Source organism: Lutjanus erythropterus, chromosome 16 (assembly GCF_056507025.1).
Source record: "Lutjanus erythropterus isolate fLutEry1 chromosome 16, fLutEry1.hap2, whole genome shotgun sequence".
Classification (NCBI taxonomy): domain Eukaryota; kingdom Metazoa; phylum Chordata; class Actinopteri; order Lutjaniformes; family Lutjanidae; genus Lutjanus; species Lutjanus erythropterus.
Window position 1 is genome coordinate 8,165,940 of NC_139332.1, and position 15,299 is coordinate 8,181,238.

At 39.3% G+C, this 15,299-nt stretch overlaps 1 protein-coding gene across 2 annotated transcripts in view; it reads left to right on the forward strand.

Moving 5' to 3' along the window:
• trappc9 (trafficking protein particle complex subunit 9) overlaps nucleotides 1–15,299 on the forward strand; it is a 285,018-nt gene that overhangs the window by 42,869 nt on the left and 226,850 nt on the right. For both annotated transcript variants that reach the window (XM_084738852.1, XM_084738851.1), the window contains 2 exons: nucleotides 52–197; nucleotides 10,113–10,198. In XM_084738852.1, the coding sequence (XP_084594978.1) occupies nucleotides 52–197; nucleotides 10,113–10,198 (232 nt within the window). The remainder of the gene's footprint in view (nucleotides 1–51; nucleotides 198–10,112; nucleotides 10,199–15,299) is intronic.

Genomic DNA, 15,299 nt, shown 5'->3' on the forward strand with positions numbered 1-15,299 from the left:
TTTGTCTCACTCATGTCATTGTTGTGCTTTTTCCTGTGATGCCCAAACTAGATCAGTGAAGCTCCTCAATCTGCCTGTCAGTCTGCGTCCTCACAAAGTGAAAGGCCTGCTGGGACAGAACATGTCCACCGCCAGCCCCTTCATCTACTCGCCAATCATCATGCACAACAGAGGAGAGGAGCGCTGTAAAAAGATAGGTAAGCTCAACAGCTTTTCTGTGATTTTTTCTTATAAATGATCGGTTGTACATTCTCACACACATGCAAGCACACCTCCACTTGAGTTTATAGATGAAGGGGGAATAAATAATGATGATGTGTAATGACTGAGGCTTAAATGTTAACTGTCATCTTTAACTTAAGGATGTTTATATCTAAATCAGGTGAAACATGCAGGTAAGCTGACTTGTTGTCTTAATTCAATCAAATTTGGACCAGAGATAATTGGCGAGTGTAACTTTTTTAATGTCATTATTATTAATTTTTCATGAAATTTGATCATACTACAAAGGAACACAATCTTAACTTTCTTTGAATTTTCATATTTTCTTAACCCTGTAAATCCGGACACATGAAATAATTGCCAGAAAATTCTCTTTTTTTTTTCTTCTTCTTTTTTTTAAAGTGGTTGTTGAACCGTTTGACAACCCCACATTGTAGTTGGCAAAAACAGCTTGCACAAGCATATGTAAAATGAATTGGTCAAGATAACATACAATTATGAGAGCCCAGGAATTGTTTTAGTGAAAATCAATTAAAAAGACAATTATTAGCAAGTGTTCTCTCACAACATACAAGTGATTATATGGGAGCAACTTGCATATGTGAAAAAAATGTCTGCATTTCAACTGTAAATTATCTTAAGATGACATTTCAGCTGTAAAGTAGTTTGTTTAGGAGTGTATTTGTGGTTATGGTGGAATAATGCAGATTGCATCATGAAGTTCAATAGAATAACGATTGAGGGATTCACAAGTAAATGATCTTATATTTAATGCACACATTTTAAACATGATTTTACCATAAAATAAGGTACAGTTATATATTATTTCAATTAAGTTAATATTCATATTGAAATGTTAGTAACAATATAACTGTTATTCTTACAGAATAATAAAAAAAGCAAAGATTTCTCTGCAAAAACATGCAACTCACTATGTGAAGACAGCCATGTTGGATTTTGCACTCTTAGGCTGTTTGCAGCTGCAGTGCACCGTTAATCCACCGGAGGGCCAAAGACATGTCTCAGATTGCATACAAGACATTTTTCAGGAAAGTATTGATCATACTGATGTTGTAGAGGTTTGAGAAATCTTCTTATGGTTCCCTGCTTCTCTCCGTCTGTTCATGACTTTGTTTGAGCATCGTCGATCCCTGATGAAGACACTTCCACATATAAAATATCCAATAGACATCTTAACCAATGTGTTAGTGTTAAATCTTGGGTTTTCAAGTGCTGAACTATAATCTTTCTGGCTGTCTTCAAACATGTATGCCAGTTTTTCTCATTTATTTTCTGAAATAATGTCTAAAACATTGAGCAAACGTAGGGTCCATCAAGGAGTGTGTTGTCAATGTGACAGTTGTGAGATATTGCTGGTTCCTTTTATCCAGACTACATACATGCATACATCCTGGAGACACAAGGCAGGAAGGAGACTAGTATCTCATGATGGATAGTATGACATGATTATAGTCAACAGTTCATTGTGTAGCTTGAAAGGAGCAGCGCTTGACTACACAAGGATTTAGTATTACAAAGAGGCAAAAAGCAGGAGCCACTTAAGTGACTCCTTGAAGAAGGGTTTGGCAACACTTCATCTTCTCCAGAGCTTCTTCTTAGTTTCCTCATCAAGCTCTGAAGAAGGCCCAGTCGTTTAGAGCCAGTTCAATGATAATTGTCCAGCTGATGTCATCTGTCTCTAGTGGTAATTATATTTAATTCTATTCACCTGTTCAAAAATAAAATGATAATTAATTTTCCATGTAAAGGAAGTGATGTTACATTTACCAGTGAGTGAATCTACTGTATATGTAACCTTGAGGCGGTACTAGGAAAAACTAATTTTTTAGGCATGAAAATGGTATAAAACCCATGCACAATTGAGGATGGGATAATGTCTCTTGTATCAGTTTGAACGACCACAGATTGGCTGTTTCACTTGTAGCACCTTGGGATGTGATTGGCTGTTTTCTGAGCCAGGACGGGTTTGTCTGTTATATGATGTTATGTTTGCGTCTCCATTATCAAGCGATATGACAGGCGTACTCATTTCATGCCTTCATGGTGGGCTGCAATTAATGCATTTAAGTAGAACTATCTAACTACTTTCTTATTGCTATTGATGCCCTCATTATCATAGATATCACTACTGTTTGTGTCTGGAGTGAATCCACTTAAGTGTTTGATGCAATGCCGGATTTTCCGGCACAACTTCACCCGCTTCCAAGATGCATGGAGAGGGAAGATCAAAACTAAACCCTTGCAGTATAAAGAACAACTGTATTGTCTCTGATGTGTTTCTGGAGTTTTCATCTTTTCAGTGTTTTATACAGAGTCATCAAACAAAGTCAAATTTAGTGTTATACTGTATTTGAGCAGCAGAAAAAAAAAAGTCATTGTGGCTGTTCATTGGCTGGCGTGTCTTTGAGATTGCGTGGGTCTTCAGGTTGTAGACATCAACAACAACACGTCGCCAGTTCTGAGTCAGGGGCATCATATAGGGTACCCTTCATCTCTTCACACTTTGAAGCTCTTTGAGGTCCATGCTTGGCCCCGTGGAGTTTACATCTTTTGTGTTAGAGTACATTTTTTATCAGAGTATGCCCAACCCGACTCAGAGAACAGTTATAGTTGGCAACCAGACAACACAGATTGGCTGTTGGCATGTCAGTAGTGGCACCTAGGGATGTGATTGGCTGTTTCTGAGCCAGGGCAGGAGCACATATGGAGTTTGTTTGTTATATGATTGGATGTTTGCATGCCACTAGTAGCTCACTCCATTATCAAGGGATATGACAGGCTGTTTAAAAGCCAGGCCATAGTCGTTTCATGCTTTCATGGTGGGCTGCATTTAATGCATTTAAGTGAATCTTAAACATTTTATCATAATGCTTTATTACTGCTATCAATGTGTCTATTGCAGATAGATATCTCAACTGTTTTATCTCCCAGGCCTACATTTGTGTCTGGAGTGATGCATGGAGAAGAAAAAGGTCAGAAGAGGTCAAATCTAAAAACTTTATAGTGTCTGGTGTGTTTCTGGAGTCTGGAGTTTTGAACAGTGTGGCTGTTCATTGGCTGGTGTGTTTTTGAGATTGTGTGGGTTTTCAGGTTGTAGACATCAACAACATCATGTCACCAGTGCTGAGTCAGGGGCGTCATGCAGGGATCCCTTCATCTTGTCACACTTTGAAGCTCTTTGAGGTCCATCCTTGGCCCTGTGGAGAAGTTAGAAGCATGCCCAGCCTGACTCACACAACAGTTAATGTAGCACAACTACCTGACAACTTATCTTAATTGTCGGTTTTCAGACAAATACTGATTTTCTTTAAAAAAAAAATTGGAATGTAATGTAATGTAATAACATGCAGCTTTCACTGCAGTTTTTTTTTTGTCATTTCTTTCACTGTATTTAATAAACATGTCTAGACTAGTGCATTGGAAACATGCTACTTTTTATGTTTGTTTTTTTGCTGAATTAGCCATTACAGCCCAATTCCCATGTTTGTCTACAACTATAACAAAAACTACAAAAATTGATTCCCAAAATTCAGCAAAGGTTCATATAGAAATCTTGTTTCATTATCAAACCATGATTGACAAAAATAAGGATTGTCATCTGAACTGGGATACCCAGAGAAGAACAGTTAATATTGACATTGTAAACAATATTTGATATTTATTTTATTTCTAATCTCCAAACCCTTTGGCTATTTTGGCTATTTGGTAGTCAGCGGATATCCGGGCACATCAGCCATTGTTTACAGTCCAACTTGAAATGCGAGAATGGAGTTGGAGGCTAATCTCCATAAACAAACATTTGTATTAATTTGTTAAATTAATTAGTTAATAGTTAATAAAAAGCTAAATCATTGTCAGATGATAGCTGATAGGTTCTAAGATTGCATTTTGGCCAATGTGTTCTGTCTCTTTTGCTCTCCTCATGGACTACCTGCATGCAACCAAAGCCTGCTCAAACGTGATTGGTCAGTACTTCTCCGACTACAAACAGACAAAAAATGGAAACCAGAATGCTTCTGATAACAAAATCTCACTCCTGGCATACAGATTCTGCATTCATATGCGGCTCTCTGTTTATAGAGATTAATTCCTAATGTACCTCTCTGTTTATAGAGATTAATTCCTAATGTACCCTGTTTCTTTGTTAAAATTCAGAAGCATCCTCCATCTTTATCTGTTGTCGTCCTGTCCACTACACGTATTCCATCAGTATAACAAAATTATGTCATACTCCCCACTCTGAGTTTCTCCTCTCTAACAGAAATACTGCTTTCATTCACAATTATTTTTAGTCGTTTCCACTTTGCTGGTGTTTGATTGCTGTGGAGCTACTGAAGCTCAGCACTTCCTGTCCGGCCGTCTCTTTCCCTGGTAGGCTTTAATTTCAGAAAGCTAAGTCAAAATCTGCATATAAAGCTTGGATATTTCTACGTCTGTTCTGTTTAATTGCCTCACATAGATCAACCAAAAGTCATTCATATTCGAGATGGAGACGGTGAGTAAACCACAAGTGATTTTTAATAAACGGCCAGCATCCGTACCCCGGAGCTGCGCTGTTCTTTGATCAGGATTTAGATGTTGAAAGTCAGATATTCCTCCGGTGCAGTATGGTGTTGTGAGGCTTTGGAGATTAATTCAAACATGCCTTTCCCTCTTAGTCCGTCTACCTCCAGGGGGCTAGCTGCCAGCTAATGAAGTTAAGATTCTCTCTTAACTCCTTCAAGGCATCTCCCAGCATGCAGGAACTGTAGAAATCAAGTCTTTGAAGGATGGGTTAACTGTGAACATGCATTCATCACACAATGGCCACATGTGGGCACATCCTCCCATATGGACCTCAGTATTATTTATGCATTTACAGAAGATTACAAACAGGGCTGCAACATCTTATTAGCTATGTTTAAAGTCTTAAACGGCTTGGAATTTCCAACCTGAAAATGACATTTTAGGACTTTGAACCTTGTTGTCAGTGAAATGCACACTATACGGATATTCTCGGGGAGTTCATTATGCTCGGATATGTGCCACAGCCGTAAACTTTTACAGCTTTAGAGTAAACCATCACTTCCCACTCATTCATTTTACTGACAGGGAACCAAAATCGTTAGTATTCTGTGCTAGGCTCTGGCAGTTGAAGTGTATGGACACTGAGGATATATGTGTGTGTGTTTTCTTGCTCTTTAAGTCACATGCTATGAATCAGGTTGATGTTCTGCCATAAAAGAAGGGGTCCTCTAATGGGAGATTGTTTTCCCCATAATTGCTCCGAGACTTTTAAGAACTATATAGTCTACGGCTGTCCATTCACTTTGATGTAGGTGATAGGCTATCTATTACAGTGGTATATGGGCATACAAGGGAGTGAATTTTGCTTCTACAGTAGTCCTCGTAGGGGAATCAGGGACACAGTGTGGTCTATAAATGTTTGGACAGTGACACATTTGCTATTATTTTGGCTCTGTTCCCCGCCACATTGGATTTGGAATAAAAAAATAACTATGAGGTTAAAGTGCTGACTTACAGTTTCCGAGGATGCTTGAGGGTGTTCACATCCATATTAAGAAACCAGGGCTTGTCGCTCTTTTTAGAGTAAAATAGCAGGTCAGTCATCTTAAACGTAAAGTTTTTAGGGCCAAGCAATGATTTGATTCTGACTGGCCAGTTCACCTGATCTCAGTCCTACAGAACGTGTTATGATGGCTGAAATCCAGACTGAAGCCAAAAAGATATATCAATATCTGCTGGGTAGCAGCAGTAACTTAATTTCCACTCGTGATCTCCTCTAACCCAGTCCAATCATGCATTTCAGAAACATCATTAAAACTAATTGTTGCTTATTGCCACCTTTCAAGTTTTAACTGTGTTTATTTCTCGGCATAGTTCTCCTTCAGAAGCACATGGTGGGTCAGCATCACGGATAAAAGCTGCAGTAGGAAATCAATGAAGATTGTTGATCTTGAAGAAGGCCTGAGGGCTGAAACATTGTCAGAATGAAAGAGAAATACACATGGAGCCAGAGTGAACACCACTTTTTTCCTACTTGCACGTTGCTTTCAGTGATCAGCACCTCTCCACATCCCCTGGTGTGTGCTGCTTTTCTATATTAAAGCTACACTAGGCAATATTATTTCATTAATATTTAGGTTTAACTGAAGGGGTTCTTTACAAAAATGTATGTCAGTGAGAGCCCGCCCCTTTTATTTAGGCTTAGTATAGTGATATGAAGCAGCAGAAAGAGACTCGGAAAGCTTTGAATTGTATATGTTTAAATGACCTACTGCAGCTTTAAGAGAGGTGGTTACGGAGTGGACAGACAGTCTAGGCCAATTTGTGCCAGTGGTCAATATAAAATCCCTTGTGGTTGATTAGTTGAAATTTGAATGGAGTATGCTATAGTCTACCTCCCAAATCGTGGGATATATAACTTTAATAATAATAATAACTTTCAACTTCACAAAATACTAGCAGACTTATCAACACAATGGATGATGTATGCTTACAAACTGACCTCCTGTCACAGCTTTAACCTGCCATGTCTTCAACATAGCGACTGCAAATCACTTTGGCACTACATTCCTAGTCATGAACCTGGCCCTCGTCAGTCACAGAAGCTGTGCTCAAGTCCAGTGGGACCGCTAACTGAGCTAACTAGCTAATAACAGCTGCCGCACAGTGAGCAACAGTGCATCGATGACTTGAGTGGCTGCTGAGCCCAATTCATTTGCACCAAGTCTAGGTGCAGCTCCTGAAGGAAGTTTTAGGTGGTTTTGTTTCCCGTGACTAACGAATAAGTGAAAGCTCAACTCAACAAACTTTATTTGACTATTAGGGGGCAGCCCTAATAAATAGTATCATAATCCGATGTGTAAAATTTTGGCACCTGATATGCTTTAAAACTGGATTGTGTTTCATCATTTCATTGCTGCCTGAAGCAGCACACCCACACCAATGGAGTGCCTTAAGTTATTCAGTGCAGTGCTACTTTCGCTCTGAGCGCTGGCTTTGACTATTGCAACTTTCTTTTTCTCTTGCTTGTCCTGCAATGGCCGCACTCACTCATTTCTGACAAAATGATGTTGACTCAAGCTACTTTTGTATGAATTCCAGCAGCATGTTGTGGTCTTGATCAACAGATGGAATTTGCTCAGTTATCAGCATGATATTGGACTTTGGTTATCCAACTACTGTTTCCAAAGTCAAGAATAAACTTTGACAATCAATCTCTCGCTACTCTGTAACATGTTTGTAACTCATGCCTGTCGAATGAGTAAGGCATGTTTGGCTTTATGTGTATTTTCTTCCATTTACAGTATTAACTAAATGTCCTCCAGAAATGAGCCTCCATCTGAGGCGCTAATGACTCGTAATTTCAGGCGAGCTAAAAAGCTCGGCTTTAGTTATGTTTGAATGCATTCCCTCCTGCTCTAGGGTCGCATCATTACACTTGGATGATTCTTGCTCCAATGCCCAGGCGTAGTGTGCATGTATTATTCAGTATGAAAGATTAATGTCGCTGATAGTTTTACAGAATATTTCTCTGCAGTAGCACCAGTAAACTTCTTCAGTTCTGTCTCAGGTCAATAAAAGATGATTTTCACAGCACGAGAGACAGTTTGACAAAATAATTTGCCCTTTAAGGAACCAAACACCGGCAATGTGTAACTAACCATGAAGCCATGCATCGGCTCAAAACATTCATTATTGCTTTGTACGATGAGGTTTCAAAGAGCTGAAGCCTTTGGAGATCTGTGCAGAATCTCAATGGCCACTTGAGGAGTTAGGGCTGAGGCAACACAAATAAGATGGCAGCAATCCACTTTGTTTTTCTATTTTCTATTTTCTATTTTCTGAGGTGTATTTCACAGTTAATTGGCTGGCTATGAGAGCATGCCTGTGAGCCAGACCTGAGGTTGTGTGGGGCTTTCCAGACATTCATATCATAGATATCTTTCTTTTGACTGACTTAATTTCCCAAGGTGCATGGCTGGAGTTTGCCGTCTATAAATCCCTTTTCCTTCCAGGGTCTGAGCTAGCCTTTTCAGGCCCTCTTTTGCAAGTCTATTTAGAGCAATGGACTCTCCAAATGGACAGGAATATGTTATATTTCAAATGGAGATGGGTATGGCTACGGTGGGACTAAAGCTTCTCAATCTAACAAACCCTTTCAACGTCTCATTCAGGAATGATGGATACTGCAGTGCAGAGCTGTGATCTCTTCATATCTTATTTCTAAAAGTAAAACTAAGCTGTTTCGAAAATCAAAGTCATTCTCACAGGAAATCAATTTCTGCAGCTTTTCTCTGAATATTTCAGAACTATTCGGACTTTAGAATTGGAGTACAGCACCCATGATGCAATTCTAACCTGCCTTTTACAGTTCACATTTCTCTGGAGTCCATTTAATTAGGCCCTAACATAATTTGATCCCATTATCCCTGCTGTTAGCTTGTCACAACAGCTCAATAAATTTAATTCTGTGAACTAACAATGGCCCATTGAAAAGGTCCCATCACGCCTCCAACTGCTCCAGCATCAGTTCAGATTGATGTTTTTTTTTTTTCTAATATATTAAACATTTATAGACTAGACGGCCCAGACTGTGTGTACACCAGGACATTACACCCATATGTGATGACATAACACCTTATTCCAAAACCATGGGCATTAATATCCTGCTATAATGACCTCCACTCTTCTGAGAAGGCTTCCCACAAGATTTTGGAGCCTGGCAGTAGGGATGTGCTCTCCATTTGCAGTAAGATCATTAGCCCTTTCATTTAGTTAAAGTAGCAGATTCATGAGCCTCATTCAGTTGGACTTGTGGATTGTATTTCATCATCTCATAGTTTGATCAGAGCAGGCTTTTAGTGAGGCCAGTGAAGTGTATGTCAAACAAGAGGGTGTGGTATCCAGAAAAATTATCCAAATCAGAAATGGTACAGCACATTGACCCTCCACCGTTCATTTTTCAGAGATAAAACCTGTTTATTACTGAACCCTGGAGGTTCTGGTAGACATTCTTTTAACCTTTAGACAAAATCAGGCAGCTGTGTACCCTGTTTCCAGCTTATGTTTCTTGTTTGACATTTGGGAAATACACTTAATTGTTTTCTTGCTGAGAGCTGGACCAGACGATCGGAGCTCTTGTCGCCTACTGATCATCTAGGGATTTCTAAATGTAAAAAAAGCTCAAACAACTAACAGATCGAGGCAGCTGTAGACCAGCAACTCCTGTGTTCTGTGAGGTAAAATAATTGATTTCACCCATGGAGTCTGTTTGGTTTGGAGAGAGCAGTATTGGCGTATATAAATGCAGTTTTCTGTCAGAAAAGGCTGTCTGACAACAAAGTAAAGCAATAAAAATATTCTAAATATAGAATATAAATATATATATTTATTTTTTAATTTAGGTGGACCTTTTCCTGCTGCCCCTCACCATAGCAGTTCATTGCTTAGCTTCTGTGCTGGTTTCCCCTTTCTAGAGTAGGTAATAGACGAAGTACCTCATGCAACCCCACATCAAATAATCCCAACTATCCTTTTAATGCTAAGATAAGCTAACCCGCTGCTGGCTGTATCTTCATATTGAATGGACAGTTTAACTGAAGTGTAACACTAACTGGATGAGTTTAAAGGCATTTTGTGATTATTTAGTTTGGTTCTGAATGAATTAAAAATTAATCAGGAAAATGGTAGATATTTTATTAGACTTTGTTTTTATTTACATCATCTATCACTGACGTCTGCTGTTGATCTTTAATAGCAGTGTAGCCTAATGGTGTATTTCCCTCAGCTCATTAATTACGAATGAGATTTAATACCGCTGACGTCTTATTCTAATGTATTCATGTCTCTTTTTCTTTTCCCAGACTTCCAGTGGGTTCAAGGAGATGTTTGCGAAGTGCAGCTCATGGTCTACAACCCCATGCCTTATGAACTGCGTGTAGAGAACATGGTCAGTGAAATTTATTACGCTTAAAGCTCAAATGTACTGTAATTACACGCACTGAAGGCGAATCAGTGGTTTAAATATTTGATAAATCTGAATTTTTGAATATCTAACCACAGCTTTGTCAGAACAAGAGGATGTCGACATGCTTTTCTCACAGTTGTAGCACAAACAGTCCCTCTGCAGCCACTTATCAATTGCAGCAGGGCAAATGAAAATGCTTTGTAATCATCCTTGATGGCCTAATTAAGGTCCCCTAAAAGCTTTTTTTGACAGTTTAATACTGTAATGATCATATGGGATAGTGAGAACAAACTCTTCTCACTCCTGACAGTAAAAAAACATCACTGGGGAGAGGCACACCCCCTGTCGTGCCATTACTTTTATGGTTTCACACCATCCTGTCAGAATAGATAGGTTCTATATTGAGGTAAGCTTAAGACCATTTGCACTCTTTTTCTGTGCAAAATAAAGTTTGAAAGGAGCCATCAGACATCAGGGAGTCCAGTTTAATTGTATTGTTTAATAGCTGCTTGGCGACTGCAGCTTTTTAAGTTCAGAAGATTTCCCTATTAAAAGACCTCCAGCAGTCTGTAGACCTACACTTCCACAACACCCATTTCTAATTTATGTACTTTGTCACTCCGTTCTTACTCCTTTTCAAACAGAGGCACACCAGTTGAACCACTTTATCAGGTTCAAGGGTGCAAAAGATTACCAAATAAATTGCTGTTCTTCCTGCTCACTGCTGTGTCTGTTTATGAATGCAGTGATTTGGGACGGCCTTGAAATGCAAAGCAATCATCAGGCTCAATAAAAGGCCAGCAGGTAGAGGCCCACTCTCAGCTGCCAGATAGCTGTGGCACACACAGCATCGCACGCAATGTACCACCTGTCAAAAGTGATGTTGCCTTTAATTATTTGGGAACTCGAGAACAAATTGCCGTGAAAGTTCCGTGGCAGAGTGTGAACGGAGACAGTGGCCTCTTAATTGCGGCGGCTGTCTCGGAGCCGATGCCAAATAGGCTTGGACAGGTCTCGCTGGTTGATTTAGCCGCCCTGCGCCGTCTGGTAACAGCGCATGCTGTTACAGACACAGGAAATGCAGGAGACCTCCAGTCTGGAACATCTGGGACATGTTTAAACTGGAGGAGTAATCGCCAGACAGTTGTCACTGAGTGTGTATTTGTGTGTTTCAGAGTTCTTGTGAGGCAAATCTCACTTGATCACAAGGTGTGGCTGCAATAGAGAAAAGCTTTGCATCCCTCTAGATTTACAGGAGTTGACTTTTACTATTGAAAATAAGTATTCAGAATGTTTTCGAGTAGTTGATACTCAGGAAATCATTTCAAGCTGTGGTAGGCAGTTACATTTGGCATCAATGAGCAAAAAATTCCATAATAATCTTTCAGCAGAATGTAATTCAAGTGGTCTGAGAGAAAACTAGACTCAGGAACTTCCTCTTGGCTCTTTTTTCAGGTTTTTGAAAATTTAACCCACAAAGGGAGACTTTGGCCAATTACAAGTCATTTCAGAGCAAGGGCGTTCCTATTGGCTGTTGTAAAAATGCAAATGTGGGTGCACTTCCCTTCTAGATGGTGAGAGCCTGATTTAATTGCGGCAAATCATGCAACTTACAAATTTCTAATAACTCCTTTGCCTCCGACTGTGTGTTCTACAAAAGACGTGTAAACAATTGACTGTATACAGATGGATGATGTGTCTCCTCTTCTTACCACTGTACAAATATGAAGGCAGAATATCTCAGATTCAAACACTGCTGAATTGTTCTGGTGATGTCACTGGGAGCCAGTCTGGGCAGTAGTGATCAGGCTTGGAAGTCTGGGATCGAGGTCCCGCCCATACACCTGACCGACTCAAACACGACATGAAACTGTCTTTCCATAGCATCAGATAACTAACTGAAAACCAATTTTATCAGAAAAATAAACACTTCAACATTTATCAGGGTGATAAGAAGTACCTATAATGACAAAAAACATCTTTGAGAAAAATTCATTTGACGCATCAAATTACTTACACTTGATTCTTGAGTCTCATTCACAGGTTATCAAACCCTGACTTTTTGAGAAATGCAGCTCAGTCATCACCTATCTTACTGACCTGTGATTGGCCAAAGTCTCTTGTTAGGGGCTGCGTTTTCTAAGCCTGAAAATGGAGCCAAGAGGAGGAGCAGAAGTCCAGTTTTCTCTCAGACCACATGAGTTACATTATACTTAAAGGAACAAATCATCCTAAAATTAAAAAAAAACAACAACATATTTTGCCTCTTTCCTGTAGTGCTATTTGTCCATGAGGTGTGTTTTGATGTGAGTTTCCGAGTTTTCAACGGAGATAATCCACAGACCTTGTGTAACTGCTTTCTCTCTACTCAGAAAGAAAGAAGTTTCAGTAGATTTTAAAGTAGTTCAGGAGACTCTGCTGCAGAAAGAAAGTAGTTCTATCCACAGTCTGAGATGATATATAGTCTCATATCATGATATCGATATAATCACCATCCATTCAACCACCCCTCCATCGTTTCTTAACCCTCTCTCCTGCTCAGCAGAGCAGCACACAATATTCAGAGTATTCCAGCAGTATATATTTTAATATAAATTGCAGGTTGAATAGTACAAATGGAAATGAACCTAAACAAATAAATAAGTAAAAGGTCTGTCATTCATCAAATCTAGTCTGTGTCTCACACTTAGATCTTGTCAGGGGAGAAGCCTCTAAAAAAGAAAATCATCAGTTTGTGGGTAGGAATAAAGCTTTACATTTAAAGTTGTTCAAAAAAAAAAAACAATCAAAAACTTTCATTCATTGTGAAAATGCTGGTTAGTTGCAGCCAAGTGCCCAGGAATACTGCTGGGCTGTACAGTCATAATTGAATTACTGTAATGTTCTTGGGTCCAGAAAGACTCCCTCATACAAGCATTACAAAAGAAATAAAAGCACTGAAGATCTTTTTCTTCTTGTTATAGAAATCCCTAAATGAGTCTTTGCCTTTTCAGAAATTCACTGTAAGAACTAAAGTTTTGAAGAGCTGTATTTTTAAATTACTTTTATGGCATTCACGTGTGTGAGGAATCAGCAGGAGGTCAGCCGGCTTGGCAAGAGAAACTCTCTAATGAAAATGCCTGTGAAGCCTGAATAACCTTCTAGCCGTGCGCACTTGATGAGCGATTTGAAGTGTCACCTGAAGTTCGGGGAAACAGTCAAACAGGTCGAATAGTGATGAGGATGTCATTAGCTCCTCCCCACCTACAGGTGAATTGATCAGGTCACAGATGGAGGCTGAAGCCTTTCACAGCTCGATGGCAGCTGGGAACATCAGGTGGTGTTGTAGAGTCACGCAGGTAGAGACAGACTGTGTGACGTAAGCTGCCGAGCGCTCCTCTGTACCCAAGACAAAGTGACTGCCGCTAGACCCGAACAACCATCTATCCACAAGTACAGTACACAAACCAGCTCTCTGAAACACACCGAGAAACAAACACACACAAGGTCACTTTTCCATCTTCCGTCACCAAGGTGACCCTGTAGTTTGGCAAGACGGGCCCTTCTTCTCAGTCACCACACGACTTCAGCACTAATACCCAGCTTTGCTTTGTGCTTTATTGATTTTCTATTAAAGTGGTGCTTTTTACCACAACCCCCACCCGACCCTTTCATTTTCAGTGGGGTCACCGTCAGATGTTTCTGTCGGTCTTCCCACAAAGTTTGGGGTATTTATTAGCTTTTTCTCAAAATGACAAAAGAACACTTTTAGTTTTGTCTCTTACTGAACTTAGAAAAAAAGTAAGAAAATAGTATGTATCATATTGTATGTTTTAGAAGAATGCTTAAAAACGAAGTCAACCCAAAGTGCTTTATTGAGTACACAGGCAAAAAAATGAAAAAACAAATGATGGAAAAAATTAAAGCAAGTAAGAAGAAATAATGAGAAAAATAGGAAATACAGGCAGAGGGTAGAGTCTCTGCAGAAAAAGACACCACAACACACTTCTACTGGGTCAATCATCAGATCAGTGAAGGACATTATTAGGGCTGAAACTAGCGATTATTTTTATAGTCAATCAATCTGTTGATTATTTTTTCGATTAATCGATTAGTTGTTTAGTCTATAAAATTTCAGAAAATGGTGAAAAATGTTGATCACTGTTTTCCAGAACTCAAGGTTAGTCCGTTAAATGTCTTGTTTTGCCCATAACCAAAATATATTCAGTTTAGTGTCATAGAGAGCTAAAGAAACCACAAAATATTCACATTTAAGAAGCTGAAATTAGAGAATTAAAAAAAACAAAAACATTGTCAAATCGATTACTAAAATAATTGGCAATTAATTTAATAATGGATTAAAGATAAATGATTCAATCAATTGTTGTAGCTCTGTACATTTTTTGGAAAATGCTGCATGTTATGCAGAGAGAAATTTCTGTCTTGAGGAATCTGAATCTGCTATCAGAGGCGCAGTTACGTGCCAGAACAAAGAAATAACCACAATTGCAAATAATAATCACACCATTACCATAGCATTAGTTAAAGCAAAACAAAAGGTTAACGACATAGTGCTAGTGTTGTACATTGAAGTCGATGCACAGCAGCTCAGACAACACAATTCACTTTGCACACGCTCTAATCGTTATTGTTAGTGAAACAAGCTAATTAACCTTTTCAAAGCTGAATGCAAATGAACTATTTCCAATAGGTTAACACTAATACTTCTGCTATCCAATAAAGGTGTGTAATGTCCTGAAGTGAGAGCAAGGAGAGTTTAAATCACAGCCGCGGTACCTCAGAGGCTCAGCTCTTCGGCAGCCTTCCCTCTAGTGAGGTAGTGTCTGCTGTTTGGGATTGATGCAGTCATTACGTCACCGCAGTCTGCCTCGAGTAACCAGGCAGTGTGTACTGAGAATGTAAATACAGTTATTCTGAGGGGGCATGAGTACACATTCAAAGAAAACTTAAAAGCCACATGCAGGCATATACTGACTACAAATGAGGCTGAGGTGATATGGCCTGTGTTTGTCCCGGCAGCCTATTTAACAACTAGACACCATGTATTTCAAACGTTTTCATTGATAAAACATATTTTAGCCCA